This window comes from Phasianus colchicus, chromosome 15 (assembly GCF_987193195.1).
Source record: "Phasianus colchicus chromosome 15, bPhaCol1.hap1.1, whole genome shotgun sequence".
NCBI classification, from domain to species: domain Eukaryota; kingdom Metazoa; phylum Chordata; class Aves; order Galliformes; family Phasianidae; genus Phasianus; species Phasianus colchicus.
The window spans coordinates 14,168,582-14,196,441 of record NC_143450.1 but is presented as its reverse complement, the minus strand read 5'-3'; the positions used below and the strand labels follow the sequence as shown (position 1 = coordinate 14,196,441).

Genomic DNA, 27,860 nt, shown 5'->3' with positions numbered 1-27,860 from the left:
CAACCTCCTCTACCTCTGCTCTGCTCTCTCCAGAGAGGGCATGGTCAGGAAGATCTACCCCTACATCATGTCCTATGAAGACGTACACCTTGAGACACCCAGCGCTCCTGGTCCCCAACTTTTGATGTCAACCAGTGCAATGAAAGCCGGATCCCTCACAAGTATAAAACTACACTGAGGAGAGAGCTTGCACACCCTATTGGCTCTGCTGTGCCCCACAGCCCTAATCCAGCCATAAGGGTGGCCTGTGCAGCTCCTCATGGCTTAGGAATCAGACAGCCTCCACCTGCTAAATGTGATTTTTTTCTTAAAGTGATGTCTATGAGGGTGAAGGAAAACAAAAGCTCCAAAGAGTTTACAATATCAGGGACTTGTTTACCTTTCCACATCCCATAGACGGGCTGCTTAACCTTCCTGCTCTTACCCCACATTGAAGAGATTAACCTGAAAAGCAGTTATCCAAATGAGAGCTTGAAAACTAATGAGAGATGAGCTTTCAATTTTATCCTGTGTTCAGTTCTACGCTTCCAGTACAAGATGTCAACAAAGTGCAAGATTCAGTACAGAAACTAAAATAATTAATCCCTGGAGGAAGATGCTTATTAAGAAGGATTAAATCAAAAAATTAATGTGCGTTATTTGCCTATATGACAGAGGAAAGGAGGCATATGATAACTCTCTAGCATATGAAAGCACACAGAGAATATGGATTGCTGATAGAGGGAAAACTTGGACATATTAGGAAAGCAACAAAACAGAAACTCCAACAGAAATTTCAGGCTGAAATATTGCGGCCAATCTCATGCAGCTTTAAAGAAAAAATAAACACCTCAAAAGCTTGTCTGTAAGAACCTTTAGATTAATGTTCCTCATTCTCTTTCTCTGCATGAGAACCTAGAGATTAAGGATTAAGGTTAGGCATTGTATGATGAGAAATAATATAAATGCAGAGGAAGAAATGAAGAGCATCAGCTGAGAGCAAACTGGGCTCAGGTAGCTGGGCAGCAGCTGGTGGTACATGTCCTTAGAAATGCAAAATCATGAACGTGAGCTGGACCTCTTCTGAGAGCTCATTCTCTGAGCCAAGGAAACCCAGATCCTTCCAGGGCTCTGCTTCATCCCCATCCAGCAAGGCAGAGGGCAGCTTCAGGCAGCTGGCTGTGGCTGGAAGGAAGCTGGAGGCTCTCCATCCCTCCCTTCGTGGACCAGCCACAAAAACAGATGCCAGACAGACCACCCGGAGACAGCCTGAAGCAAGCTCCTGGCTGCTACAAGTGAAATAACTGCAGGTGGAAGTCCTGTGGAGGGGTAGAGTTTATTGCACGCTCATATAACAGAGCAATGAATCCATATGGAGATATAGAAGGCCTCTTAGGAAACAGTGGGAGGATTTGGTGCTCCTGGTCATTTTGTGGGCACTGAGACAGATGTTCTGGATATCAGACTGCAAGCTGAAACCAAGAGTTTTGTTGTGGCACTGCTCTAATCATTCCCAGCCCCATGAAAGGACAAGTAAGATAGGCAGTGCACAGCTGAGAACATGAGGTATGTGTTCAGGGGGAATGGAAACAGTTTGGACTCACCAGGCATTGGGAAGACTCCAGAATGGATAACGTCTGCACAGGAGAGATCAGTTTCTCAGATGTTATTATGCTGCGTACTGAAAAGGCTATAAAGAATGTTTTAAATAATAGGAGAGGAAGATGCAGAAGGGTAAACGTTGATGTGTGCTGATAAAAGAACATACCAAACACTCAGTGAAAAGAGGACAGCCTGAGGACACTAATAACAGCAGGATGGGAAGCACATGGAAACACCACCCTGCAGGTGGAGAACAGAATCTAGAATTAACTCAGATTAACCATAACAAAAAAGCATACAGCATTCCTCTGGATTCAAGTTCTAGGTATAAATAGGAAAACAACAATATAGGATGATACTGTCAACAACCTGATCAGCATAGCAACAGAGCTACAGTTGCTACAGGGAGAGGAAAAGGGGCCATGAGGACAGGAAGCACACCGTAATGGGAGACAGCCAGCACCCCGTGGGGACTGGGCAAATTCTGTCCTGAGGAGTGCTGCTGAGCATGACTCTTTAGGTATCACTACTGACTGCTTTATGCAGCTCCAACACCAAGTCTTTCTGTCAGCAGTGTGGCTGAACTGTTACTGGTGTTGAAAATACTGACCACAATGTGCTTGTGTTCAATGAGAGGAGGCAAGAACAACAAAACCTGCAATATTTCTACTGCAGTTCTCACTTACAGAAAGGACAACTACGTACGAGTAAAGAAACTTGTTAGAGAAGAATTGAATGGGCTCATTATAGGTACCACTGAACTATCTAAAGAGAGAGTCTTGAAAGCCCACAGCAAATACATACCATCCATCCATCCAAGGAGTTCAGAAAGAGCAAATGAATGTCGGCTTTGCTAAACAACACAACAAGGGATGGTTATTTGAAGTATACAGGCATCCTTCCAGTAATAAAAGTAAAAATTGAAGCTGAGCCCAAATTAGTAAAATCAAAATGGTCAAATTGGCAGATTAAATGTAAAAACACAATAAGATAAGGTAAAGAAGGATCTGAGGAATAACTTGCAAAAACATAAAAACCTTATCCTAGAAACTTCCTCAAATTGATCAAGAGCTGAAAATTCATCAGGAAATCTAAATCAATTATCAAGATTATCAAGATGTAAAGGAGCACTCAGAGTCAGTACCATAGCAGCAAATGAAATGAGGTTCTTCAAAACATGCTCACCTTGGAAAACCTGAAGGAGGCCCCTTTGAAGGAACTCTCCCCATCTAAGGTTGTGCTGAGAGATTCATTTCAAACTGAAAGGTTATAAAATGGAATCTACAATAAAGAGGTTATAGGACTCCATATTGAGAAAACTTACAGATGAAACAAGCTAGCTACCACCTGGGTCATAGCTTGCTCAAACCTGCTTCAGAACAAGGGGAATGAGTGCAACTGAAATACAAAGGCAGCTTTTAAGAAAAACTCCAAGAGCGATTTTGGGTACAAAGACCAATAATCCTGACAGACAGTGGAGTACTGCTTTGTGCAATGCACACTTCACTTGTGGAACTTCTTGCAGCAGGATAAGTCTACCAAAACAAGCACCAGAGAAGGCTACTAAAGCCAAGAAACCAAAGATAACCATTCACCACTGACTGGTTTTGGAGACAAGATAAGGGCTTGCACAGACACTGGCCCAGTGCAGTATAGCCATTCATATGATCTGATCTTTCCCTTACCTTAACAACCTCCCATTTTTTAAGGTTTTTTGATGCCAATGCATTTCTTGGTATTTTCTTCTCCCACTCCCTCCAATAAAACATTTCTTTACTGTCAGAACTGAAGAACAGGAGCATCTCCTCTGCCCATTCCTTAAACTATGGCTCCAGTAACCATAAACTCTTTACCAAACTTATGCTGCAGAACGTACAATATTTACATGTACAGATGAAACCCTACAGGATCTAATCACAGCTAGATTCTGACTGCAGAAACATGAGAAATCTGCAGGAGTGGAAGCAGAAGGTGGGCTGCAATCCCTGAAAATAACAAGAGTATGGAAAGTAAATGTAAAGACAGAAGCAAAAAATCAGTCTGAATATCTTCCAGTACTACAAGAAATCAAATTGTATATCACATCTCAGTGGACTAATGTATTCACACCAGCAGAGCTAGATTAGGGCCACCACACATCCTGATGAGCTTACAAATGGCCTCTGTTTATTTGGACATTACTATTACAGCTGGAAAATATTAGGGAAGCTTTCGAGGAGGTGCTTTCCATACTCTATGTGTCATCTATAAAACATTGTGGCTTTGTTATTTAAAGTTGCCTGTAAATCTCATGAGATTGCTTTATAATTAAACAGACATTATTAATTTAGGCTACTAGGTTGGGAGAAAAAACATTTGCAGCTTTTGAGCCAGCAGTGCTAGCAAACTTCTCAATCTTGATTGCCCAAACATAGTTACAAGAATCAGGAGTATGAAACAGAGAAAATTCTGTGTAGGAAAGCCAAAAAGCCAGTTATCTCCCATTATAAATGAAAAAAAAAAAAAAAATTAGTTTACATAGTTTACAAGAGACGTTACCAGACCATCTGCATCATCTCCACCAGTCAGTTACTGCAGTCCTCCCTCTTAAGTCCTGCCCAGAGCAACAACAAACACCCAGCAGAGGACAAAACATAGCTGCCCTATGTTTCCTGAGGGCATCCAAGTGCTGCTGAGGCCCATGGTGACATGGTCCATGCAGGCCCTGCTGATGACACATCACTAATGCAGCCAACCCACCTGCAGCGCAGGCAGATGAGCACACTGGAGGAAAACCATGGCTATGTGATCACAGAGCCACAGAGGTTCACGTCATCTTCCAACACTTCTGAAGAACTATGAAGGGAGTAAATAGCATCGTGGCTTTTCCCACTCAACTGGCCACTAACATGATACAGGTTAGAGACAGCACCATCGGGAGCCCAAGAGACAAAGTCAGGAAGATCATGGAATGAATGCATAGGAAACTATCAAATGGAAGTTAACACTGACCAGAAAAAAACCTGAAAGGCTTTCGCAGAAGCGTTTAACCAACCCACACATCCTATAAAGTCTTAAATTAGCTCTTGCCAACTCACATGAGGAGTGGATGACTATTGCTGCAAGTTCAATGAAGATTTCCTCTCCCTCTCCAGAGAAAGTAAACCAGCACATCTGGAGGGGAAAAAAAATGGGGGGGGAAGGGGGTTGATGTCTGAAGATGGAATAAAAAAAGACAAGACAGATGGCATTGTTATTCTGTTATACAAGTCAGTGGCATAGTTGCATTGAAAATACCGGATTCAGGATGCCTGCAAATACAACCAAACCAAAATGTTCCCATAACAATTGAGTGGGAATGATCAGGACCTCTAAAACCACTCTTATTTCAGCAGAGAGACCAAAGGCATGAAGTTTTTTTTTTCCTAATATGAATGAGAAAGACAGAGAAAAACGGTGCAGTAAGAAGCACCTGAAAGTTGTCTCTTCATTTCATAATAAAGAGTAAGAGAGGACTATCAATTGAATTAAAGCATAATTTCCCCTGCCTCCCCCTCCCTACAACAAATTGCACAATAAGTCCATATTTTTCCTTCTCCAGCTGACATCTCATAGCAAATTAAAGACCTATAATACAGAGAGGAGCCTCAGAAACCCCAGGGTGCCCCAGAAAGAACAGAAGCAGGTCTGGACTTCTTGGTCTTGGACTCCTGCCAGACCAAAAGACTTTGTCAAATTAAAATGCCCAGATGATCCTAAAGAGAAAATCTCTTTTAGTTTATTTTTGTAACCAGTGATATTACTTTGTATTTACAGGTTGAGTTTATATTGGTACGTTTTTTGTTTTTACAAGTCTGTATTCCAACTGACCCTGGTTTCACAGTGCTTACACCTACTGTGACAGTTTTACAACCTGTTGTAGCTGCCCCACGCAATATGGCCAGAGCCAAGCTGTTCTTTTGGTAACACCATCAGGTTTCATAGCTCTCCTTCAACAGGTCTGAAATTCTATTTAAGTTCCTCATCTCTATGGTAACTGCAAACCCTACAGAGCCTCGCAGCACCGTGCCGGAGGAAAGCAATCCCTGCTCCCTCTCTGGGGAACTGGGGTGCAGGAAAACTGGATGACTTGCCTGGGGACGAACAGGAGCTCTGTGGCAGAGATAGGAAGTCGTCTCCAAATCTCCTCAAGGCCAAACCAGGAGATTTCAATGCAGGAATCCTGAGATACCCTTCTCCTACCAGCACAACCTCATGCTCCATGCAGTTCTCACCACAGTCACTTCCAACCACACTGCTGTTCTCAGCTTACAAAGCAGGAGCCTGAATGGGTACATCTTTGCATGCTCTATCCCCTTGCTGCAATGATTGCAGCAGTGAATAATATTCCCTCCCAGCCTGCTGCTGCCCCAGAGTGCCCCGTGCCCACCGCCAGCCCCGCCATCAGCCCATGCTGGTGGCTGCACGGTGACGAGGAGCTGAAGGCATTTCCAGTTGCATGGGGCTCATCCGGACTCTGGGGAAGCAGGAATTTCGCGAAGCTATAAAAGTTGTTTTAAAAAGTTTTCCAGATTTTATCATTTTTCACAGAGTCTGCAGTTCTCCTTCCTGGCTTTTGAAAAACGACGCCCAGCTGCGCACTGGCTGGGGCTCCTGGCAGCAGGCGGGTATGCTGGGCCCAGGCATGGGCAGACCTCACCCCGAGGCCCAGGTTCTGTCAGTGGGGACAGGGCCACCACTGCTGGGTGCAGCCCCTCAGGCTTACAGCACACCTATTAAGCTATTAAATGCTCTCCTGAGCAGGATCAGTGTGAAGAAGTGAACAAAAACATGGAAGGCCCTGGAGGTGACATGAGAGAAAAATCTACTGAGTGTTGCATTTGACTCCCTGCATTAAGGCAGTTTTCTTTCTCATATTTTTTACTTTTTTGTTTGGTCTTGTTTTGCTATTTTTGGTGTTATCCAAGCACCTGACAATTTTCAGGAACTTGTTTTCACATCCATTTTTTCCCCAGATTCTGAACATATTTTCTGCCTTTTCCAAAGAGCTCGTCGGGCTTCACGTAGCTGCAGAACAGATGGCACAATGCTTAGATTTTCTTTAGCAAATGGACAAATGCAATTGCTTTGTTCTTTTCCTCTTGCATCTGCACTTTGGAGAGATGTCTGCCCTGCAAGCCAAGCAGCCATGGCCCAGGCACAGCCATGGGCTCTCACAGCGGTGTGGGACCTTGCATTCTCCTCACTCCAGGAGCAAACATCTCCCCATAGGCAGCACAGCAACCAAACACAAACACCCAGCTTCCCTGCAGATCTACAGGAAAAACAAACCTTGGGAAAACACAAAAGCCCAAGGGGACATAGGGAGAGTGAGAGCACAGAGCCCATGTGGAAGCTCACGTAGAAGAGCCTGGGGATAAGTGCTGTAATTTTTAGCTGTATTTCAACCACTTAGAGCAGCCTTCAATCAGTCAGAATTATAATATGTTGAAGGAACCTGTTTCATCTTGGAAAGCCAGAGGCCACTTCGTCTTGTGACAGCAGATTGATCAGAGCCAGCTTCTGGAACAACACAGCCAGAATTAACCCCTGGCCTGCCAGCTGCTCTCCCATGCTGGCAGACAAACACAGTGGGTACTCTCTGAATGTTTTAACCAGTGACCAGTGGAACAATCGTCCTGTTCTCTGAAAATCTAGGTGTCACTAGGCCACATCATGCCTACATAGAGGACCCTCCCCACATGTGAGGGCATGCAGGGCATCTCCAGGAGAGGTTCCTCAGCAAGGTGCCTGGAGGAAAACTGGACCAGAGGGCCTCACAAGAGAGAGCAAAATGATCAGTTGCTATTTCCAGCTGATCACAGCAGCAGCCAGATGCATGTCTGAAAGAAGTTCAAGCTACAGGGACATTTCCAATCACTCTGCTTGGTCTTACTAAAAAGGCTTAACCCATGAAGCCTTCACATGGGATGCTTGCTTTCTTCCCATTCTGGGAAGAAATGCCTTTCCTCCTCCACGTCACCAGCTCATTTCAGAGGGACCAAAGTGAAGAACTTCAACATACTTTGATTCATTAAAGAATTTCCAAATAGCCCTAAAACACATTTAGAAATCTGTGAGTTACATGAGGAAATGTCATTCTTCGACCCATGGGGATTACTTCAGAGGAGGAGAGTAAAAGGAAGGTTAGCTAGCCCTGAGGTCTAGCTTAAGGAAGAAAGTAGCCTATGAAGAGAGGGATAATAAAAACACCTGTGTGCTCCCAGAGCTCAGACTGCCTTTGGTTCTGCAGTGAGGTTCGTGATCCTCAACATATTACGTGTCTAAATGCCTTTGCTTTAACAGACAACACGACTACGGACAAGATTTTAATCATACTAACATATCCTTGCACCAAATGCTTTTAGCATGAAGCAACTTGTTCATCCACTCACTAGCTTCTACATCTCTAAGTGTGTTTTGGCCCTAACACTGGTGTACAGAAAATGAAACTGAGCTCCCCACAACTGCTGCTCTATGAGCTGTAGTTACCTTAGGCAAAGAGAAGGAGAAGAAGAGGGGGAATCAAAACTTTTCATTCAAATCTTTTTTAAAGGTTTTCTTACAGGTTTTTTTCTTATTAAATGTTACGGTTTTTCAGTGGAAAGGAAAAAGGAACTGTAGCTCCATCTCTTAGAAATTGAAAACCGATTTTTAATTTGATTTTCTCCAAGACCCAGCTTACACCTCAAGAGTGAACAAAACTTTGCTTTTTTTCCACAGTTTAAAGAGATGTTTTAAAATTAGCACAATACTTTAAAATTAATTCCATTTGAAAAAACAGGCACAACTTCAGCTTTCTTGCAAGCACCTACTGAAGTAACACGTGGTTATGCAAATCACAACCAATATTTTGGTGCCAAAAAACAGCTCAGCTGAGAGATGTCCAAACCTTGGAAAATAGGGGTTACGGAGTAGACAACAGATTTTTCCTTTCCTTTCAGCAGCTGTTCTCATTTCCTTCCTTTTTCATTTCCTTGGAAAGGAATCAATTAAGAAACAAACATTTCTTCAGCTTCTGCACCATCCTTCTTATTGTTTCTGTCTTACAGAGGAAACTAAATGGCACCTTAAAAATCCTCCTAACGTTTCATTTCAGAAAGCAAAGTCACCTGGTGTGGCCAGAGCTCAGTGCTGACTCAGCTCCTGTGCCCAAGCAATGAGCCAGTTGTAAAAGCAAAACCTCAAGAAGTACAAACATAAGGTAGAGCAATTGATTTTTGCAACTCTCTTATTCTTGTATCTTGACTTGTATGAGACTCTCCAGCAACCGAGATGCTCGGCACAAGTGGAGGATGTGTGCAAAATGGGGGTTTTCCTATTTTGCAAAGTGTTTCATAGGGGAAAACTTCTGAAACACCCATTTATTTTTAAATTCCTTTTTGTCCTCTGCCAAGGGAAACAAGGCACTTGTAAATTTGTGCTCAGTTCTTGTACAACTTTTATAGACGGTTAAAATTAACAAGCAGGGACTCCTAGCTACACCTCATTAAAAAGAACTGAAATTTAATTAAATATTTGCATGCATAAGTATGTAAACCTGCTTTTCAAACCTGCAAGAAAGTATGCATTAAAGAAATATACTTTTGTCTTTGCATGCATTTCAGACACAATGTGCCTCCCCTACCACCTCATTTAAGCATGTAGAACATCAAATTAAAACAGGTTATGTTAATCTCCTCTATTATTAACCAAGAATCTTCTGTACAGATTTGAATATGTTTACTCTGTCAAAACCTACATACTGTGATCTACACTTAAGAGCAATATTCAACACCTACATAAATGGAGAAAAAGCAGGAAGAGGGTTCTGCAAAGCAAATGAGCAAATGCTAAATAGATCCCATTATATTGCTCTGACACTGTTGCCGTGCAAAAGAGAGAGTAAATATTGAATAAATAGCATTACCATTTATTTTTGTTGAAGGAGCTCAGGACTGAACAGTTAGGTATTAAGTAAGTATGCAGCCCACAAAGAGCTTCCAATCAAGCTACAAACCTGAGTACAAGGACTAAATATAAAAAACACAAGTAGGGTAAACATCAGGCAATCAGAAAGAATTACTGTCTGCCAATAAGCAGTAACTGGAGCCTTTATCTCACAAAAGTCTAAGCATAAAAGTGCATGGAGCAGAATGGCTCAGCTGCTGTTACAGCCCAGCTCACGCACCTGCCTCGCAATGGCTGCGTGTCGCATGGGTACAAGCCAGGGCACAGAGCCCCAGGGGCTGGCTCCATATGGGAGGCACATGGCCATGCACAGAATGATGGAAAAGCATCACAGGCCCCAACAGATTGCCTGCTATCATTTCAAATGTGACAAACGATCCCTGTGGGCAGTGCTATTTCAAGAAGTCTACCTGGCATGGGAACACGTTCTGCTAGTTTGTGTTTTCCTCAAGCTGCACTTTCACTGCTGATCCAGCAACCGAAGGTGTAGTTGGGGTAACTGGCAAAGATGTCTTGAAGTTCTTGATGGACTTTAAATTTATAATGATCATTTCATCCCTGCCAGTCAGACTGGGAAGAGGGGCAACGTGACATAGGATGCCTCATAAGGTCAGCATCACTTCCCAGCTTACCAGAGTCACCAGCCTCAGCACAAAATAATAAGTCCACCACCAGAGCTACTACAGACAGCAGATCTCACGTAAGCAGGATACAGCATTGTCAAATAAGCAGGAGTATACATGTCTAATGCCTTTAATTTTCTATTCATAAACTGGTGCAGTAATAAAGCCCATTATAATAGGTAAAAGAAAGATTGAAGCAATTTCTACACGTCAGTGTGCTTAAAAGCATGGTATGAGCTTCTAGATTTGAAAAAGTGTGAAGATGCATTGTTCTCATTAGCTGAGGAGTTTTGGAGGCAGTTAATTCTTGCTACTGTGACAAAAATCAAAACAGAGATCTACTTAGATAAAATCTGGTCTTCGACAGGTGTGGCATGGACTTTTCCTGACTCATTACTGGGAGTGGAAAAAAAGTCAGATCTCTTCTTTGTTCATTCAAAAAGCTTAGGCCTAAAAGAAGCAAATAACAAGTTATGTTCCTATGGTGGAAACAGCCTTCACGTCTCAGTTACTCTGAAAATCAAAGGTTAAGTTTCAGAGTAGGTGGAATACAGGAAAAGAAAAAAAAAAGCTTCTGTTTATGTTTGTTAATGAAATTGCTTCATCTGCCTTCTAACAAAATATGGCTCTGGCAGAACAGCTGGCCAGAACAGGAAATCCTGGCAAATACTGCAGTATTCTCGCAGACTGATGAATTAGAATACTCTCAAATCTTAAGTAATTCTTTCAACAAATGAACATATAAATAAATAGACAAGTTATGATATTCTAATCACAAAATGGAAAAATAATCCCTGGAATTTCTGTATCTAGCATTGTAACTAAGCTTCTGACTATCAACTATTCACAAGAAATCGCTTTTGTATGAGCTACAAACTAAGGATTCCCAACAGGAATTATTTGGTGCATAATTTCAATCAACAACTACATTCAGACAAGTCATGCCTTATTACCTATGCCAGGCAATTCAAGGCGAGGCAGGATAAGGCTCTGGGCAATCTGACCTAGCTGTGGTGTCCCTGTTCATTGCAGGGGAGTTGCACTACATGGCCTTCAGAGGTCCCTTCCAACACTAAGGATTCTTTGATACTATGAATTCACAAAAAGAAGGTGACATCCATAAGATAAGTACTCTTTATGACTTATTCACCCTATTCTAATATCTTTTTCAGAATTTCCAATCTGCTCATTAAACACTACTGTAAAAGTTCAAGACCATGCTCATAAAAATAAACTTAATGTAACTGAATCCTGAAAGACTGAGCATACAAGGCTCAGTCATTACAGCCAACTGCACCCAAAATTCCCATTTTACACAAATGCTGAGTGTGGTTTTGAACCTTCCTGCAGTTCAAAAGACATACTAACACCTGGATTACGAATGCCATCCTTCAAAAGGAACTAAAGATATCTGAGCATGACCTACCAACCTACTTCAGAACAACCACAAGCTGCCTGGAAAGACATCCTCTCCCCTCCACCAGTGGCCAGCTGACATACATCTCAGGATGCAGCTTCAATCGTAAACCTTTCCCATTGCAATGTGGAAGAGGGTGACTAAAGTAAAGTGAGTCATAGGCCATGAGGGAGCAAATCTTCCATCTCCTGCTTCTGCCCATGCCCCGGAACACGACCTCAGTCCCTCAGTCTTTTCTCAACAAGAGCAGGGAGAAGTGAACAGGCTCCTGAAACAGCGCCTGGGGCCACACTGCCAGGATACAATTGCAGACCCTCCAGTGACTCATGAATGTAAACTCCACAACAGGGAAAAGAAACCAAGTACTTACTGACCTTTGCTTGGGGAAAGCAATATAGTGATGAATGAAGAGAAACTGGAGCTGCTGCTATCTGTATTACTCACCATGGAGAGTTCACTTCTCTCCTATTAGTAAATAAGAAAATATGTAGTTTATTGGCAGCCAAATAGCCAGGCTGTAGTCCTCAGAGGATAATCTGGCACTCACTTCTGCAAAGTTTCTCCATTTGGTTTGATATTAAATTAAATAAGATGTCTCAGATCTCTCTTGTAACAATCATCTGGTGTGTTCTCTCCCATGCATATTAGGAGGGCTGTTTTCCCGAAACCTAATGTATGATTGTAACCAGCATATGGCAGGGAATTGCAAATCAGCCCATCGCAGAGCATCGCTGCAGTCCCAGCCCTGAGAACAAAATGCAGGATGTCACTGAGGACAGTGCGGTGCATCAGCAGCAATGTGTGCTGCCCCAGACACACAGGAGTCCCAAAAGGGCAGGCGACACGAGGAATAGACTCATACACAAACTCTAATATTATGATACTTTCCCAGAATCTTAGCAAGATTGACAAGGCTTTGCTAATATTTCAAATAGATCTGTGGAAGTATATGACAGCAGGAAAAGAAATATGACGCAGCACTCACATTGAGCATCTTTGTATCATCTGAGAATAAAGAAAACCACAGTAGGAATCTCGAGCTTGGTGACCATCCCAGGCCACCAGGAAGGAGGGATGTGTGTCTTCAGAAAGGAAGAACATGCAACTGTGCTATACTGGTGTTTCACCCCATATGTGACACGGCAACGCCATGAGCCTCAAAGGCTGCAGAATGGTTCCCATCCACATCCTGAGGAGTGTGCCAGCATACACAGATGTTTCTTGTCATCAATTAAATAAACACACTTTCCATATCTGAGTTCTCTATGAATCTCAATGAAGTTGCTGCTTATCATTTTTTAAGGAAAATAAGCTCTACATAGATTTTTCCAAGCAAATTTAGGATTTGTTGTGAGAAAAAGTATTCTTTTCAGAGAGAGAATTAACCAGGAACTTCCAGCTAAAACTAACTGTCCTTCAGCTGTGTTCCCTTTGCCACATCACCAGCAGCAGCCCTGCTCAGCCCCAGCCACAGCCAAGGAATATGACTCGTGTGTTGGGGCAGCCATAGGTGATGCACAGTTCTGGACACTGACCTCTCAGGGCAGCACAGTGTGTCACATACACAACACTACCTTGGGGCTCTTCCTGCATTATGCACCTCAAACAAGGACGGACAGCAGAGGAAACCAGTGGAGCAACGGGGAACTGACCTCATAAAGTGCTGATCTGGTCCCTGCTTCTCAGACAACATTTTCTGTGGCATCTCTATAAACCTGAAGCTGAAAACTGCTTAGGATAAATGTTCTACTTGCTATAGACAGGAAGGGAATATAGGATGGGAAGGTCTATAACTCTCAGCAGCAAGGGGAGGAAAGAAAAGATGAGATGAGGAAGGTGAAATGGGAAAGCAGAACCTGGAGGAAGAAGCACAGAGGAGAGCAGGGACTCGATGAGCATGGAACAAATGGTTTGATACCCAGCTGCCACCAATGGGAGTGGGAAACTTATACCACAGGAGATATAAAGTGAGTAAACCTTATGAGTAAAGCCAAAATTTTCATTCTGAGTTTCTTCTTTACCACAAATATTCTAACGGAGTAGAGACAGGGTGACCACTGGTGTTCTAAAGGAGAATGGAACAGACCCAAGCTCAGTGCAGTGTGCTCTGAGATATTCACCACTGCCTGGTGCTCGATACAACACACTCATCAAGAATGGCATGCAGCAATCCAAAGCTCATATGCAGTTCAACAGCTGCACATTGTTTTAAGGATGAGCAGAAACAGAAAAAATGCATTTTGTGTTATTTTAATATCTACATATATAAATATCTCTAGTAGGTAAAGGAAATCAAAATCCAAAGCATCAGTGGACTGCCAGAAAAAAAAAAAAAAAAAAAAGAAACAGAAACAAGAGAAGTATTGCTGCTGGTTCCAAACAGAATGGTTTGTTTACGGTCTTCCAAGAACTATAAAAGATAGTGGTGGAAAGCAAAAGGGGAAGAGAAAAATATACATAAAAACAAGAAAATTAGCATATAAATTGAAATAACATACAAGACCTCATCTGTATATGACATACTCCGGCACACGGTACATATCTGCCCTGTAGCTTATAACTTCTGGACAATACACTCCATTGCCACAGTCCACCCTTAGAGATGGCACAGCTCATCTTAACAGTGAACTTCTGTACCAGAGTCACCAGCACCTCTGGGGACACCAACCAGTCACAGCCCCAGACCTGCCAGCCTCAGTGTGAGCTTTCAGCTCTCCTGCTGCCTCCCAGAGCCACGGGCAATCCCACTGCCACCAGTGCTTCTGCACCACTCTACTACAGCATTCGGGCACTGCTCCAACTGGTTGAAAAACAGGCTTCCTACAGTCAAAAAGACAGTGCAAGCCAATGCTAGACGTGTGAGAAGGCAGAGGTAAAAGCATTAACTAGTGCCACAGAGTTGATGCATATAAATTAAAGCTCATTAAGTCCTGGGGAATGTGTTTGTCTGGAACAGGCATTTGTTTGTCATAACTTAATCCCACCCAGAAGATGAACGTTCAGCAGCTCTGCCCACTTTACTGCCTGACAAGGCCATTCCAATAGAGGATTGATATGCTTTAGCTGAGCCTCAGTAATTTCACAATTTTAGTGAATTTTGATCTTTTTAAATTTTTTTTGGTTCTACAAATAAACGCCCTCAAGCACTGCTAAAGAAATCTTAAGGTCACTCTGCCAAGTAAATTAATCAGCATATTTCAGGGCAAAAAGCATCTGTTCAGGGTTTCAGATTGGAATTACTCTATGTCTGTTATTAACTTTCATGTACCGATGACTGGGACATTTGGCTTTGGCCATTTTCAGGACAGAAAAACTGACTAATGGGAGAACAGATGTTAACTGATACGCTCAAGCCCTTACTCCCAACACGCAGTAACTGCACCAGCTCATTTCCATACAGCGCAGCCCGGCTCCCTGCGATCCGCAGCGGTGCGCTGCAATAGAGGCTCATGCTCCACAGCTGTGTTTCTTCAAGGAAGAGGAGAAGGATCAAGAATGTGAGTACGCAGAATTCCTGTTGGTAGAGAGGCAACAAAAACAAGATTGTACAGTCTGTGAATTCAGACTGATAACCTAAGTTTTTGGAACCACTTTTCCTCTCTTTGCACCACCAAAAGTAAATGAACCTGAACACAGTTATAAATTGACCTTTATGAAAACAGGATCTGTTTTCTTTAAATGCACATAAGCTCTACCATCTTGCAATACATGGAATCTGCAGCCTCTGCACTTTAAGGGACATTAATTCAAATGAATACAGCAGCATACCACTACCATATATTACCTTCTGTTTTTACAGATGTACGTAGTTTTCAAGTCCAAAGATAAAACAATGCAAACCAAGGCAGGAGAATTAGGCAGACAGGCAAAGTCTATTTACAGGTATGGAATATAAAGTAGGACTGGCATGCTGGCAGGACTTTCCTATTCCCTAGGGGAAACTGATATTATAGGAGGGTAGAATGTGTGGCTTGAGAACATCTGAATGGCTGAACACCATTTCCTGTTTACATAAATTAATAGCTTTGTCTTTGGTTTGGATTCAGTAAGTGATGTGCAAATTCCATGTGAGTCACAAATCTTTTGCAAATGACCAAAGAACACAGGATCTTCCATCCCAGATAAGAACTCGAGTCTAGCATTGTCGTGTAATGGTGATTTCTGGGATAGAATAGAAACTCTAAGCCACTGCAGTCTTTTCATCAGTCTACCCTTCTAAAGACACGTGGAACTGGTTGGTCTTGACAGCTTTGTTTTGCAGGAAGAAGCTTGGAAAATGCAGATGGAAAACATACAGTTCTTCTGGACCATTTTAGGCAACATACCAAATCTTCTGTATGTGCCATATAGCACTGATTACCCCTCTAAAATGGTGAATGGTCTTATCCACTCCATCCCAGTGTAGTGGTTGAGTAACAGTGGGAGGACTCCTCCACCAATGGTAAATAGTCCATGCTTGTTACAACTGTGAGATGGTAGGAAAGTTTGGAAGCAGATTCTTTAGTGTGTTGAGAACTGCATCTAAGGTCCTCATTCCTCGAGGAAAACATTCATATCCACGTCTGCTGAAACGTCAAACCGCATGCATACCAAGAAAAACAGTTTGATTATAAAGGCCTCATGCCTTCATTTTGCAGAGGCCAAGCACTATTTACTATAAACAGGGACTCTTTGATGATTGCCCTGCTGCCAGAGTGGAAAAGGCAGGCTCCCAGCAAGGACGGGCATTGCGCTCACTGAACACTAATTGGAGGAATCCTCTGCTGGCTGCGTTAGTTGGCCTCGCAACCCCTTCGCACGCAGTCCAAACACTCCTTGCAGGAAAGCTGGCAAAAGCCCCAGAGAATTACAAAATGATGAATTTTGCTTGGACAAGAGAGATTGCCAGAGTTAATTATGAACCATTATTTAGACATATTGGTGAGGAAGACATAACAATCCTCAATCCTCAGACTTATTATCAGGCCTGCCAAATTCAAGTCTCTGGGTACAGCACTGCACGTAGACCAAGAAATTTCTTCAGAAATTGGCATTGATTAAATTTTATGAATAAGCGAAACATCCCATTAGCAAGGGGTCCATGAACATCCATTACTCGGAGCAGAAATAAAAGCATGGGATGGAGCAGCCCACATGGTCACTTTTTGCCCTGTCCCAGTGTCATGGATCGTGAGAAACAGACTTTCAGCCACAAGAAAACTGAAGAATGTTGATAGCTTGGGAATAAGCTTGTATTTTGCATTGTTAACTAGAGAGACCTGGGAAATGATTCTGCACACTGCCAAGAAATTAAACCAAATTGAATTTCCCATCCTGGGCTTTTTTGTGTCTTTCTGACTTCTTGCAAATCAGTCAATATGCCAAGAAAGTATCTTTAAAAATATAACAACAAATACAAAACCCATTCTGCTGAAGCAATGGTGATTTAGAAAAACGTTTTCTCCAGTGTCTGAAAAGTCTTAGCGCCAACTAAAAGAAGATGGGAGAAGCAGTATAATGAGAAGCTAGGAAAGGTTAATACATGGAGAGTGATGGGGTATTTGGACAATATAATACAAGAAAGCTACTGGGAATGGTATTAACAACAAAGATCTGAGACACTCCTAACAGCAATAATGGGGTGTAAATGGGACTGTTGAGAAACACACTGTGTTTTTCATACTATGTGATAAGTAAAATCAAGCCCATGCTCACTGGGTCATAGACAGACACAGGGATGTGAGTGCTAGAGAAGGACATAGCAGCAGTGTGCATTAACCTGCTGATTGCTTGTGAAGCTCCAACGGTGCCCAGCCGCAAAAACATAACAAATACTTCCACTATACTGGGACTTGGAGGAAAAAAATTCTCAATATCTGTTTCCTGTAATTGCTCCTAAAGAAACTGCATAAGAGTAAGGCAAGAAAGCAGCAATGTTTTCCAGAATATACTTCCCACTTCAAAGCACTAGCCAGAGATTTCCTGCAGAACAGGTACTGGCTGGGTACTTATCAGTCCTCAGTCATTTTTTCTCACATGAGCTGCCCTCAAAGGAGGCAGGTATGTGGTGGTCCCTCTGAGGCAGTCCAAGAGCACCATTTAATTTAGTTCCCTTACCACTGAATCAAGTCGTACCTTCCAGATGAGAAAAAGGGCTGTGGGGATGCTACCTAACAACTCACTAGCCATTCCAATTGCCAAGTTCTGTAATATTTTTGCATTTCAGCTTTTCTTTGTATTGTTTGCAATTATGAGTCATACCTCCTCCATCCAAACAGACTGCAAGGATTCCCTCCACTTGTTCAGTCCCAATTCAAGGGTAAGCCCTGGTTTGAATATAAGATTTGCAAGTTCTACTTCAAGGTGACGTACCACTATAGTTGATGAAAAGCGACAGACGGCAAAGTTCGTGGTTTACCCTACACAACCACAGTCTCTTCTACCATAAAAAAGTCTTTTTTTCTAGTACTATAAAGATCAAGCAATTTGTACTTAAAAGAAAGAGCTCATTTCACGACTTTATCACTGTTGTTATGATAGCAGCAGGGGTTTCTTTTAAAGCCTAGTCTGGAAAGAGCATGGCTCCCTAGGATTCTCTCCCTGCATTTAAAACGAAACAGCTTTAGCTGTTGTGGTTGCAGAGAAATGTTTGAACTTCAGTGCAATCTTAGAAGTTCAGAGAAGGCAGCAGATATAAACCCAAACACGATGAGAAACAACAAATCTGAGGATTTTTAAACAAATCTCATTTTCTGAGCAATTGGATTTGTTGCAAAAACCCCCCTCTGTACTCTGCCTCCTTCCCAAAGTTGTGCCTACAGCTCATGTGGGCTAAGGGTGAGCAAGTTTAAAATAGATTCCTTGGATATTCATTTCATTGAGAAGCTCAATGAAATACTTGCTCTGCGTTTTGGGGAGCTGCAGCCTATCCATCAAGCTCTTGGCTCCTCAGCAATACTGACACCAGAATTAAAGCAAGTGCATGAAGTCCAGGCAAGCTGTAATCAAAGCTTTGACTTGAGGGTAATACACCTGAATTGAGTTCAGGAGGACATCAGGTTTGATTGGTCTTTCAGCTTCCTTCCACTGTCTTCTGTGGTTCCAGAGTGGAAGCATCTTTTGATTGTTGTGCCTCTGCACATCAGACCAAGTTTCAAAGTAAATTCACATGTAGTCTGTATCCAACTTCCATATATTCAAGCTTCTTTATGTGAAGTTTTTTCATAATTAAAGGCTTTACATTAGGTTGGAGTCTAGAAGGGTTAAGAGCTGGTCTAGGAAATTGGTATTAATTTTGTTTCAGAACTTTTTTTAAAGTTTCTCTGAATTACACTTTTATACAGATTTTATACAGCATTGAAAACATACACTTCATTTCAGGAAAAACACGAAGAACATTTTCTGTCTAGAAAACTTAATTACAGACTAAGTTAGAGTCAGATTTCCATAATCAATTTCTCAATTTGAGAATATGGAATGGCAATATTCACTCATTTGCACAGAAATCAGCCAAATGCAAAAGCTTCAAACATTCCCTGTTATAAAACCACCCCACCACTGCGCCAGGCAAAATCAGCTGCACGTCTATCAGCTCCATTTCGCACCCAGCGCTGGGAACCACCTTACCCATCTCTCCTGATTTGTTCTTGCCTTATGACTCTGCAATCTCACAGCCCTTGCCTGCTCTGACACACACTGACACACTTCCCTCTGTGCTGCAGTCAGGCCTCGGCAGTTTCCAGCCCCGTCCAAACACATTAACCAACACCGCTGGGAAATTCCCTCAGATGTTTCAAGGTAGCTGCCTGAGGAAAATACTCCAGCCATGAGATGGCTTTTTAGATCACATTACATCGCTCCCAGGCTGTTTATTTTATTTGCCTCCCTCCTCTAAATACGCTGCGGCTTGGCAGAAGAAGGCTCTGTCCAGCTCCTGTTCTCCCTCTGGGCTTTCACCTTCCACACATGCCACCAAAAACAAAGGCACCTTTTTTTCCTCATTTTAAATCCCATAGCAATGCCCCTCACCGACCAGACGGACTGGACTCTGGACCCACTTGCTGGGCCACAAGATGCTACACCAGCTCTTCTGGAGGAAGCTTCCATCCCATCTGCAGGCCAGACCAGCAGGAAAAGACACAAAATAAGGCAGTTTTTAAAGATGAAACAAAGTGACAACAAAAAACACAACTCTTAGTGATGCCTGTCCGCTGTGTGATGGAGACTGCTTTATTTTTATAATATAGGGTTCTTCACGTACTTGCAAGGCAGGATGTCAAAACAAGGCTGGATTGGCAGCTGGCTGTAACTTATGCAGGACAAAGGAAAAAGAAAGAAACAGCAAAGTGAGATGAGAAGTGAACGCCACAAGTCAGAGTTGGCACTGAGTGGAATTTCTGCAAACTGTACAGATGTGGTTACTCACAAAGTAAGCTCACAGCCCGACCCAGAATCACAGAATGGTTTGGGTTGGAATGGACCTTCATCCATTTCCAACCCCCTGCCAGGGTCAGGGTCGCCATCCTCCATATCAGGCTGCCCAGGGCCCATCCAACACGGCCATGTCATGCCCCACTCAGACTATCACCAACTCTTGAGAAGTTTTCCCACTTAACAACCTCGCCCTGTTTCTCCATGTAATGTTCATGGAGTTGCTGGATAGGAAAGGATGACGATGTACTGATAGTTTTCTGGAGATCTACTGGCGCGACTTCCTGTACCTGTGAGGAGGAAGAGGAGCTCCCAAGCATCAGCACTCCCATTACTTAGCACTTTGGTGTAAGTGCCAGCATATCATCAGCTAAATGCTTCAAGTACTTCCATGAGCTGCAGCCTAAGGAACCTGGACATCTGTCCAGAGCAGTCAGATATGAGTTATGATCCCTGACAGTTTCTATTCATTTACATGAAGAGTCTGGAAGAAAATAATAATATGCCTTCAGAATCAGCCAAAAAAGACGAGACAGGCAGTACCCCATTCATCTGGAGGAGCTGACAACTCCTGACACGTAAAGCTGGACCTCCTAATCCAGCCAATTTGTAAAACTACAGGAATTCATTCCAATACTATGCAGCAGGCACGCTCCAGCAGAAAATCAATTGCAGCGAGCAAAGGACTGCAGAAAGCACAGAATACTTATTTAAGTGTTTGGTGAAGGCTGACGTGTTATTAATTTTTGTTTTACATTATTGTTGGTATATTTCTGATGTATGCATCTAATATTTGCAGGGGTACAGAGGGTCAGATGACACAGAACTAAACTTCCTATCCATAGGTTTACTGGTATTAGTGCCCCTGCAAACCTCTTCCAAACAGTTCAGAGATCCCAATGGATGATGGTCTGCACAAAGACTTGTCCAATGCATTCACAAATCCACACAATTCTTTCTAGACACAAAGCCTAACTTTTAATTACCATGCGGCTCCTTTCTATCTACTCTAAATAGCTTTTATAATGGCAACACTTATTAGTATAAAAAAAACCAGGCCCCTTTGTGTGATAGAACCATGCATCTAGCCATTCAATTTTCTATCATTAATTTAGGTTTCAGTGCTTAATGCACAGCTATTTCTGAGTGCTCCAAGTTTTACAAGACCTTGCACTTCCTACAGAACCCCAGCTCCCCAAGGCCCAGATCCTGAATGCAATCAAACCCCCATGTCAGACTGGATTCTCACCTCGAGCTCACTGCGTAAAGCAAAACATTTACATTCACAAGTAGATAACTTTTTCCCCCTCATTAAGTATTTAAACAACCTAATATCTATAAACATCACTGATTGTTCAAATTACAGCAGTACTTACAGCAGTACTTTGAGGAACTGAGGGCCAGAGTACATGCTCCTCCTCTGCCCTGTATATAACACAGAAGGAACCTATTTCCCAGACCTGAAATCAATCTACAATCCTTTACTGAAGTACTCCAAATCTGTAATTTTTTTTAATTATGAGAAACTATATACTTATTCTCCTGGTTTTATCTGAAGTCTCACAAGATGATGTTTCAGTGTCCCTCTTTAAACATATATGATCATCTTTATATTCTTAAAAAATAATAAAGAAGCAAAATTTCAGTTCTCACAGTAAGAAGATAAAAATTTGAAAATAGAAAATGTACATTCAGGGCCAAGACACAAAAAGTGAATGTGAATAACAAAAATAATTCTCAAAAATGACTTTTTTTTTCCCACATGACCCTATAATTGGGAGGTGATACTGAGTCATAAAGCTTTAAATTGGCTTTTACTGCAACACAGCTTCCAGGATATAAGCAAAGCCAAAGTGAGCAGAGAGCCTTGGTGCTCAGCCCGAGGGTGTCTGGATCAAAGTTACAGAGATGCCAGAAGGCCCAAGGAGTGTTTGCTTTCTGACATGCAGGAACTCTCCTACAATAGGTTTTGTCCAAATTCTCTGCAAAGTATCTGAACAGTAATGTTATCTATAAAATGTGTTCCTAATGCAACGCTTCGGCACATTTTTCCAGTTCTTCAAACGGATTAGTGATTTCACACTGTGCCAGAAAAGCAGAGAAATCTTAATCTTTCCGTTTGTTTTGCAACCAAATAATGACTGCTTAGGAGTAATTTTTTCCTTTATGCATTGCTTGAAGTACTGGGATATTTCTTGGCTTTGAAATCAGCTCCTGTCCAGGATCCCTGTTATCCTACGCAAACCACATACTTTAAAAGGATATTTAATTAAAGGTGAAATTACCAGGACAGCACAATGAGCTCATTTCACAACAGCCATTTGTTTCAGCTGTGATTGGATATTTTTCACCCTTGCTTGGTGACAGCGTTACAACACAGGACTCCATCAGATATACCTGCAGGAGCACAGCAAAGTGCAGTAAGAGGAGACTGACATCAAACATCCTCTTTATAGCACTAAGTAGATAAGTTTTATGGAGCCTGAGTGGTGAAGCAGCATTTCTTCCACATCCTTCCCTGTAAAGGAAGGTAAATGTTATGAGCAGCACATTTGTCTAGAAGTGGAACACACATTTTGTTACAGCAGCTTACCTTCAATTCAGGCTTTCAACCTTTAGGGGTAAATAGTCAGTGTGGGGCTTGGAGAATAAATCTCAGTGAAACACGTGGAAGATTTATGACATATTTTGAAAAAATAAGAAAAAAAGCATTATGACAGGTCAGTGGGTCAATTCATTGTATTAGCCCTAGTATTTACAGTGCCACTTGCTGTATTATAATATACGCTTTATCATTTATATATAATCTTGTATCATACTTCTGATATATGTACTTGACAAACTGTTTTATACTCAATAAACTCCTTTATACTGATACAGCCACATTTATGTCTTTTATCCTCTCGATGCTGATGCTTCTCAGGTGGGCTGCCCATAACTCTCATCTTACATCTGAAATAAATGATCACACATCTTGTGTGTTGCTTTTGCTGACCTACCCTATGCTGGAACTCTGAAATTCCCAACATACAACAAAGATTTTCAAAGTACTCTCTGTCCCAAAGGGGCATACAAAATAAAAAACAATTAGCAAGTGAAATCAGATCATGGAAAAGAGTTCAAAAGAAGAGGTTTCCATGGAACACCACACTCTCTTGTAGCTGACAGAGAGCATATGTCAGCATAGACTCTGAGCAGGATAGGCACAGACAAGATCTCTGGTTCAGGTGCCACCAATGAACTGTGTCCTTATGGCAGCATGGCCAATGGTATTGTCCTCATTCATAAAACAAACTAAGCACAAATTGCAAACATAGCTAAGAATTATCTTTAAAGCCTGTGCTGTCTGCATAAGCCCAGAGCCCTGACCATAGGCCCTTCTGCACTTAGAAACTGTGGACTTGATTCAAAGTCACATCCTGCCATCAGTCTGCTTACTGGATCCAAGTGCCACATACTATCAGTTACACAGTGGTCTTGTGTACTTGTCTTAATGGGATTAAGTTAGCCTTACAGAAGACATTTTTTCTGTTTTCTTAAGGGCCAGTGAACTTGTCTCTTTTTCTCCATCATCTTTAGTACTGACAAATGAAACCACAATGGTTTCCAACCACTCTATGAATTTAGCTGCATAGCCCTTCTACAAAGAAAAAGCCAAACACCTTTCAGAGCTTTTAATTCTTCATTTACCCTTTATCTCCTGACCACACAAAATGTCCTCGTTCCTCAGTACCAGTTCCATCTTATCTAAGTGGATTTCAAGAGCCACAGTTTTCATCTCATCTTCAACTTTGATACTTTGAGAGCAAGAGGACCATGTACAGTGCCACCTGAAAAGGCATCTTGCTGCTAATATGGAAACACTGGGGAACATTCTGCTTCTGCCTGCCTGCACTACTTCCCACCAGTTCCACAAAACTCCCGCAGTGCAACGTCTTCAGAAAGAGGAGAAATTTTGTCCCATGTTTTTTTCCGTTAACATCTAGGGGATTTCAGAGTGCTTCACACTTCCTAAAACCAAGTCCAACATCAACATTCAGACAAAGGAAATTCCTCTGGCCTGTTCCATGCTCAAGTGCTGCGTTGAGAGGTGATTAATCTGCTCAAAGTCCAAAACTGGGGCAACAACCCTTCAGAAGTTCTACCAGTAATTTTGTCAGCTTGCTGCTTCAAGAGCACCTACACACTGGTAAACGAGATGCAAAATAAAGCTGTTCTGAAAAATGACTTACTAAATGCCTTGCAAAGATTTACTGTAACTTTCAACTGGTTTCCAAAAAACTCTTGTAAATGTGTAAATGAACTACGAAAAATTACTCTTAGCTCCCCCTTCTTTCGCACTAAAATTTGTTAATTATCCCCCAGCCTAAGAGTCAGCTGTCTAATTAGGAAGTAAATCTCTTGGCTCGAAAGGACACCAACCAGTAATTATTACTGCATGTTCATTTTCATTCTCTGCAGCTTTCCCTGATGTTTGTCAGCCCCTCCTTTGCCTTTGGATATTCATCCCTTCCTATTGTCTTAATGCTGATTTACCTGTAAGGAGAATGGAAGCTACTTTTATTCAACCTTCTTTCTTTTAGACTCTTGCAATGCAAAATATCTGCAAAATCAACAGTGCTGGAAGCGGTGACTTTCAGTCAGTTACTGCAGTACTGAGTGAGCAGGAAGCTCATAATGACTTGTGGCTTCACGCCTATGAGACAGAACTCAATCCTTGAATTCAGCAGCCTTTCTAAGCAGACATGAGATCGTAAAACGTGCCCTCAGGCTCTTTATGTTCAGGTAACAATTTCTTCAACTACAGAAGTTACTGCCTATTTTTCACACAGCAGGGATATGTACTTCCTAATAATGTCTTTGCCCTAAAATACTGAAGAATGTTTCTAGATTAAAATTCTTTGTAACAAATATGTGCATCACAAAGAGATTTTCAACCAATTTTTTCCATCTGCTTAAGAAATTTACACTAGGAGAAATTATTGACAAAATTAAACCCCAATCCATTTGTAACAGTCAGAATGGACATTTAACAATAGACACCCGTAGATGTACAACAGAGATTTCTACATTCAGTGAATAAGCTACCTGTCCTTACAAGCAGTGTAACTGCAGCACAGCTCTGCCCTTGTCCTGGCCTTGCCATGGATCCATCTACACCAGTACCACAGATTGTTGTGTTTTAAAATGGATATGGAAAGAGGGACAGCCTGGAAGGAAAGGGATTGCAAAAAGTGACCAGCAACACCAGCAGGAGGCATAGAGCAGCCCAGAGACTCCTTCCATTCCCTGTTCTTAGAAGTAATGTATCCACATAATGTTCTTTGAGGTCCTTAAAATAACAGTATTATGATCTGACTAACGTTCTTACTATTTCAACTTTATGCAGGTTCACCTTGCTCAAAGCAAATCTACAAACTATGTGTTCTACTGCAGTGAAGTGCAGGCATACAAAAACTGTAACTAAAAAGTTTAAGCATTAAAAAAAAAAAAAAAAGCCAGTTCCATCTGCAGCCTGTTGTTACTGCGGGCACCACTTCCGAGCCACTCACAAGCCTTTCCAACAATCAGCAGTTTTCCAGTAAAGTTCCATCTCAGTAAGCTATGGAGATGATTTAAAATTTAGAAAAAGTGATAAACACTGTCCTTAGCTGCTTTCCTATAAGGGTCAACTTCAGTTTGGGCTAATCCAGTCCCAGAAGTTCGTGCAGTTTACAAGCAAACTTCCCATGCAAGCTGGGCTGCATGCGTCATGTGGAAGGATGTCACCAGATGTGAGTACATTCTGTGCAGTGCGAGTGATCTGCATGGGCAGGATGTCAGCCCTGAGATATGCAGTGTTTGGCCCTAATCACAGTAATTTCAGAATTCAGAAGCAAGGAAAAATATCAAGAGGAAAAAAGCTTAGCAGGTAGTGCTGGAGGTGGTGGTTCCTCTATCCGTCAGGATCACAAATGGAGGTAAGTTATTATGACGGGTCTACAAGCATGGCTTTCTTAATTTTTTTTTTTTTTTTTTAATTTTTTGCTATTGGAGAAGGATCAAAGGAGGAGGAACCAGAATGAGAAACTGTCTGAAAATCGCAGTGCAACAGTAGAGGGGAGGAAAAAAGGAAAAGAAAAAAAAAAAGAAAACCACACGCAAAGCCAAGAAACAAATGGGTAACTGGAGAGAGGAATCCCTCCCTCTTTCGTCATCCCCTTCTAAGTTCCAGGCAGACTTTCTCTCCAGCTGTAAACTGACAGAGCAGTGAAGACAAGATGGTGTGTTCATAGGCATGCTGGAAGCAGCAGAACATGGCCAAGCAGCTGTAGGCACGAATACATTAGCTGGGACAGTAAGCCCACTGCCTGAGCTTACAACCACAACTTCTTGCCCCAACCATAAATCTGCCTCTTAACATAACAGATTTTCAGTTCCCATACTGCTCCAGTGCTCCTGGGTCTCCCATTTTGTTCACATCTATCTGCAGGGCACGCAGATACATTCAAGGCGCAAATGGTTCTCATCTGCTTGTGGCTTTGACAGCGGGAGGCACCACCATCACAGAAAGGCCAACCTTGCTTCTGGAAGCCAGAAGGCAAAACACACCAAAAGGAGAGAGGAGAAAAAGTTCCAGCACAGCTCCCCAGAGATGCTCTGCTGCTGGAGCCCCACGCACAGCGCTGAGCTCCATGAGGCTGTCCTGCTCCTTGCACTCATGGCACAGATGCTCCATGAGGCCCCACGCAGGTCTGGCAGCCCATCATTGTGGTCTCTCTAATAGCATTTATTTAAAGCCTCTCTAAGCCTACTTTCCAGCTACAACAATGCAAGAGAAGGGTAATTAAGAATAAAAGGAAGTTTTCATCAGTTTCATCATGATCAAAACAGGAGGTAAAGGAGCGTGTGAGTCTTATGGGACCCATGTTCCCCATCACTGCTCAGTCAGCTACTGTCACGAAACAAGGATCTGTATTTTGTTCAGCAAGTTTTGCTTGACAGGATATTTTAAGATGCAACTTCTCATTTTCATGAGAGCCCTTGGGAAACAGAGTGAAAAGACCCATCATGACCAAAGTAAAGAGCATTTAAATATCAAAGTATGAAGGGAAAAAAAGGTAGAACGAAAGCTTCGTCCAGCTACAGAGATTAATGAATGATGACCCAGGTTCATTTGCCATCAGCGAACTGAACTTCTTTAGTGTAAGCAGGGCCTGAGATAAATTGGAACATTTATTCCAGATGACAGGACTAGAGTAAACAAATAGATGCTTTTTAATTTTCCCTTTTACTTAGGGGGCATAAAAATTCAATGGCAAAGACACTGCACGGGGGTAGAAATAGAAGATTTAGATTAGTACAGAATTATAACATTGCTTCTGAGCAAAGGTTTGCCTTAAGAAAGGACCAGGAGGGCTCATCCTTAGAGAAAAGCACAAAGACTTTCACCCTGCCCACTGGGTTGCCCTTACACCTCTCTGCTCCCCCCGCTCCTGCTGCTGTGCTGCTGTGCTGGGTGTGCCTCACCCTCAGCTATGTGAAACCCTCTCAGATCTTTGAGAAAACCAGAACACCACCCAACCCTAATTAAAGCAAAACTGAAACCCTCAATTGTGTAAGCAGCCTCTTCAAATCCCTATTTAAGCACTTAAAAATGACCTGGTTTTAAAGCTGCCTGAATAGCCAACTTGCTTTCATTTAATTGAAATGGCAGCACTGGCTTAGACATAGGATTTACTGCAGCTACTGGTGTCAGCCTGAGAGCACTACAGACCTGATGTCAGGTTTGAGGCAGCACTTGGAATTAAAGACAATTAAAAAGGAGATTAATAATACATTGGACACTTCATCCCCGAGTAAAACAACGCCACCCGATCTCA

At 42.2% G+C, this 27,860-nt stretch overlaps 1 protein-coding gene across 3 annotated transcripts in view; it reads right to left on the bottom strand.

Annotated features, from left to right (window-relative positions):
* The window catches only part of ADAMTS2 (ADAM metallopeptidase with thrombospondin type 1 motif 2), a 224,652-nt gene that overhangs the window by 113,006 nt on the left and 83,786 nt on the right, over positions 1-27,860 (bottom strand). Inside the window, exon 1 of one of the 3 annotated variants that reach the window (XM_031598313.2) lies at positions 5,474-5,578. The exons of the other annotated variants lie outside the window; for them this stretch is intronic. Coding sequence (XP_031454173.2) covers positions 5,474-5,542 — 69 coding nt within the window. The 5' untranslated portion in view covers positions 5,543-5,578. Of the gene's footprint in view, positions 1-5,473; positions 5,579-27,860 lie in introns of those variants that run through there. 3 annotated transcript variants of the gene reach the window in all.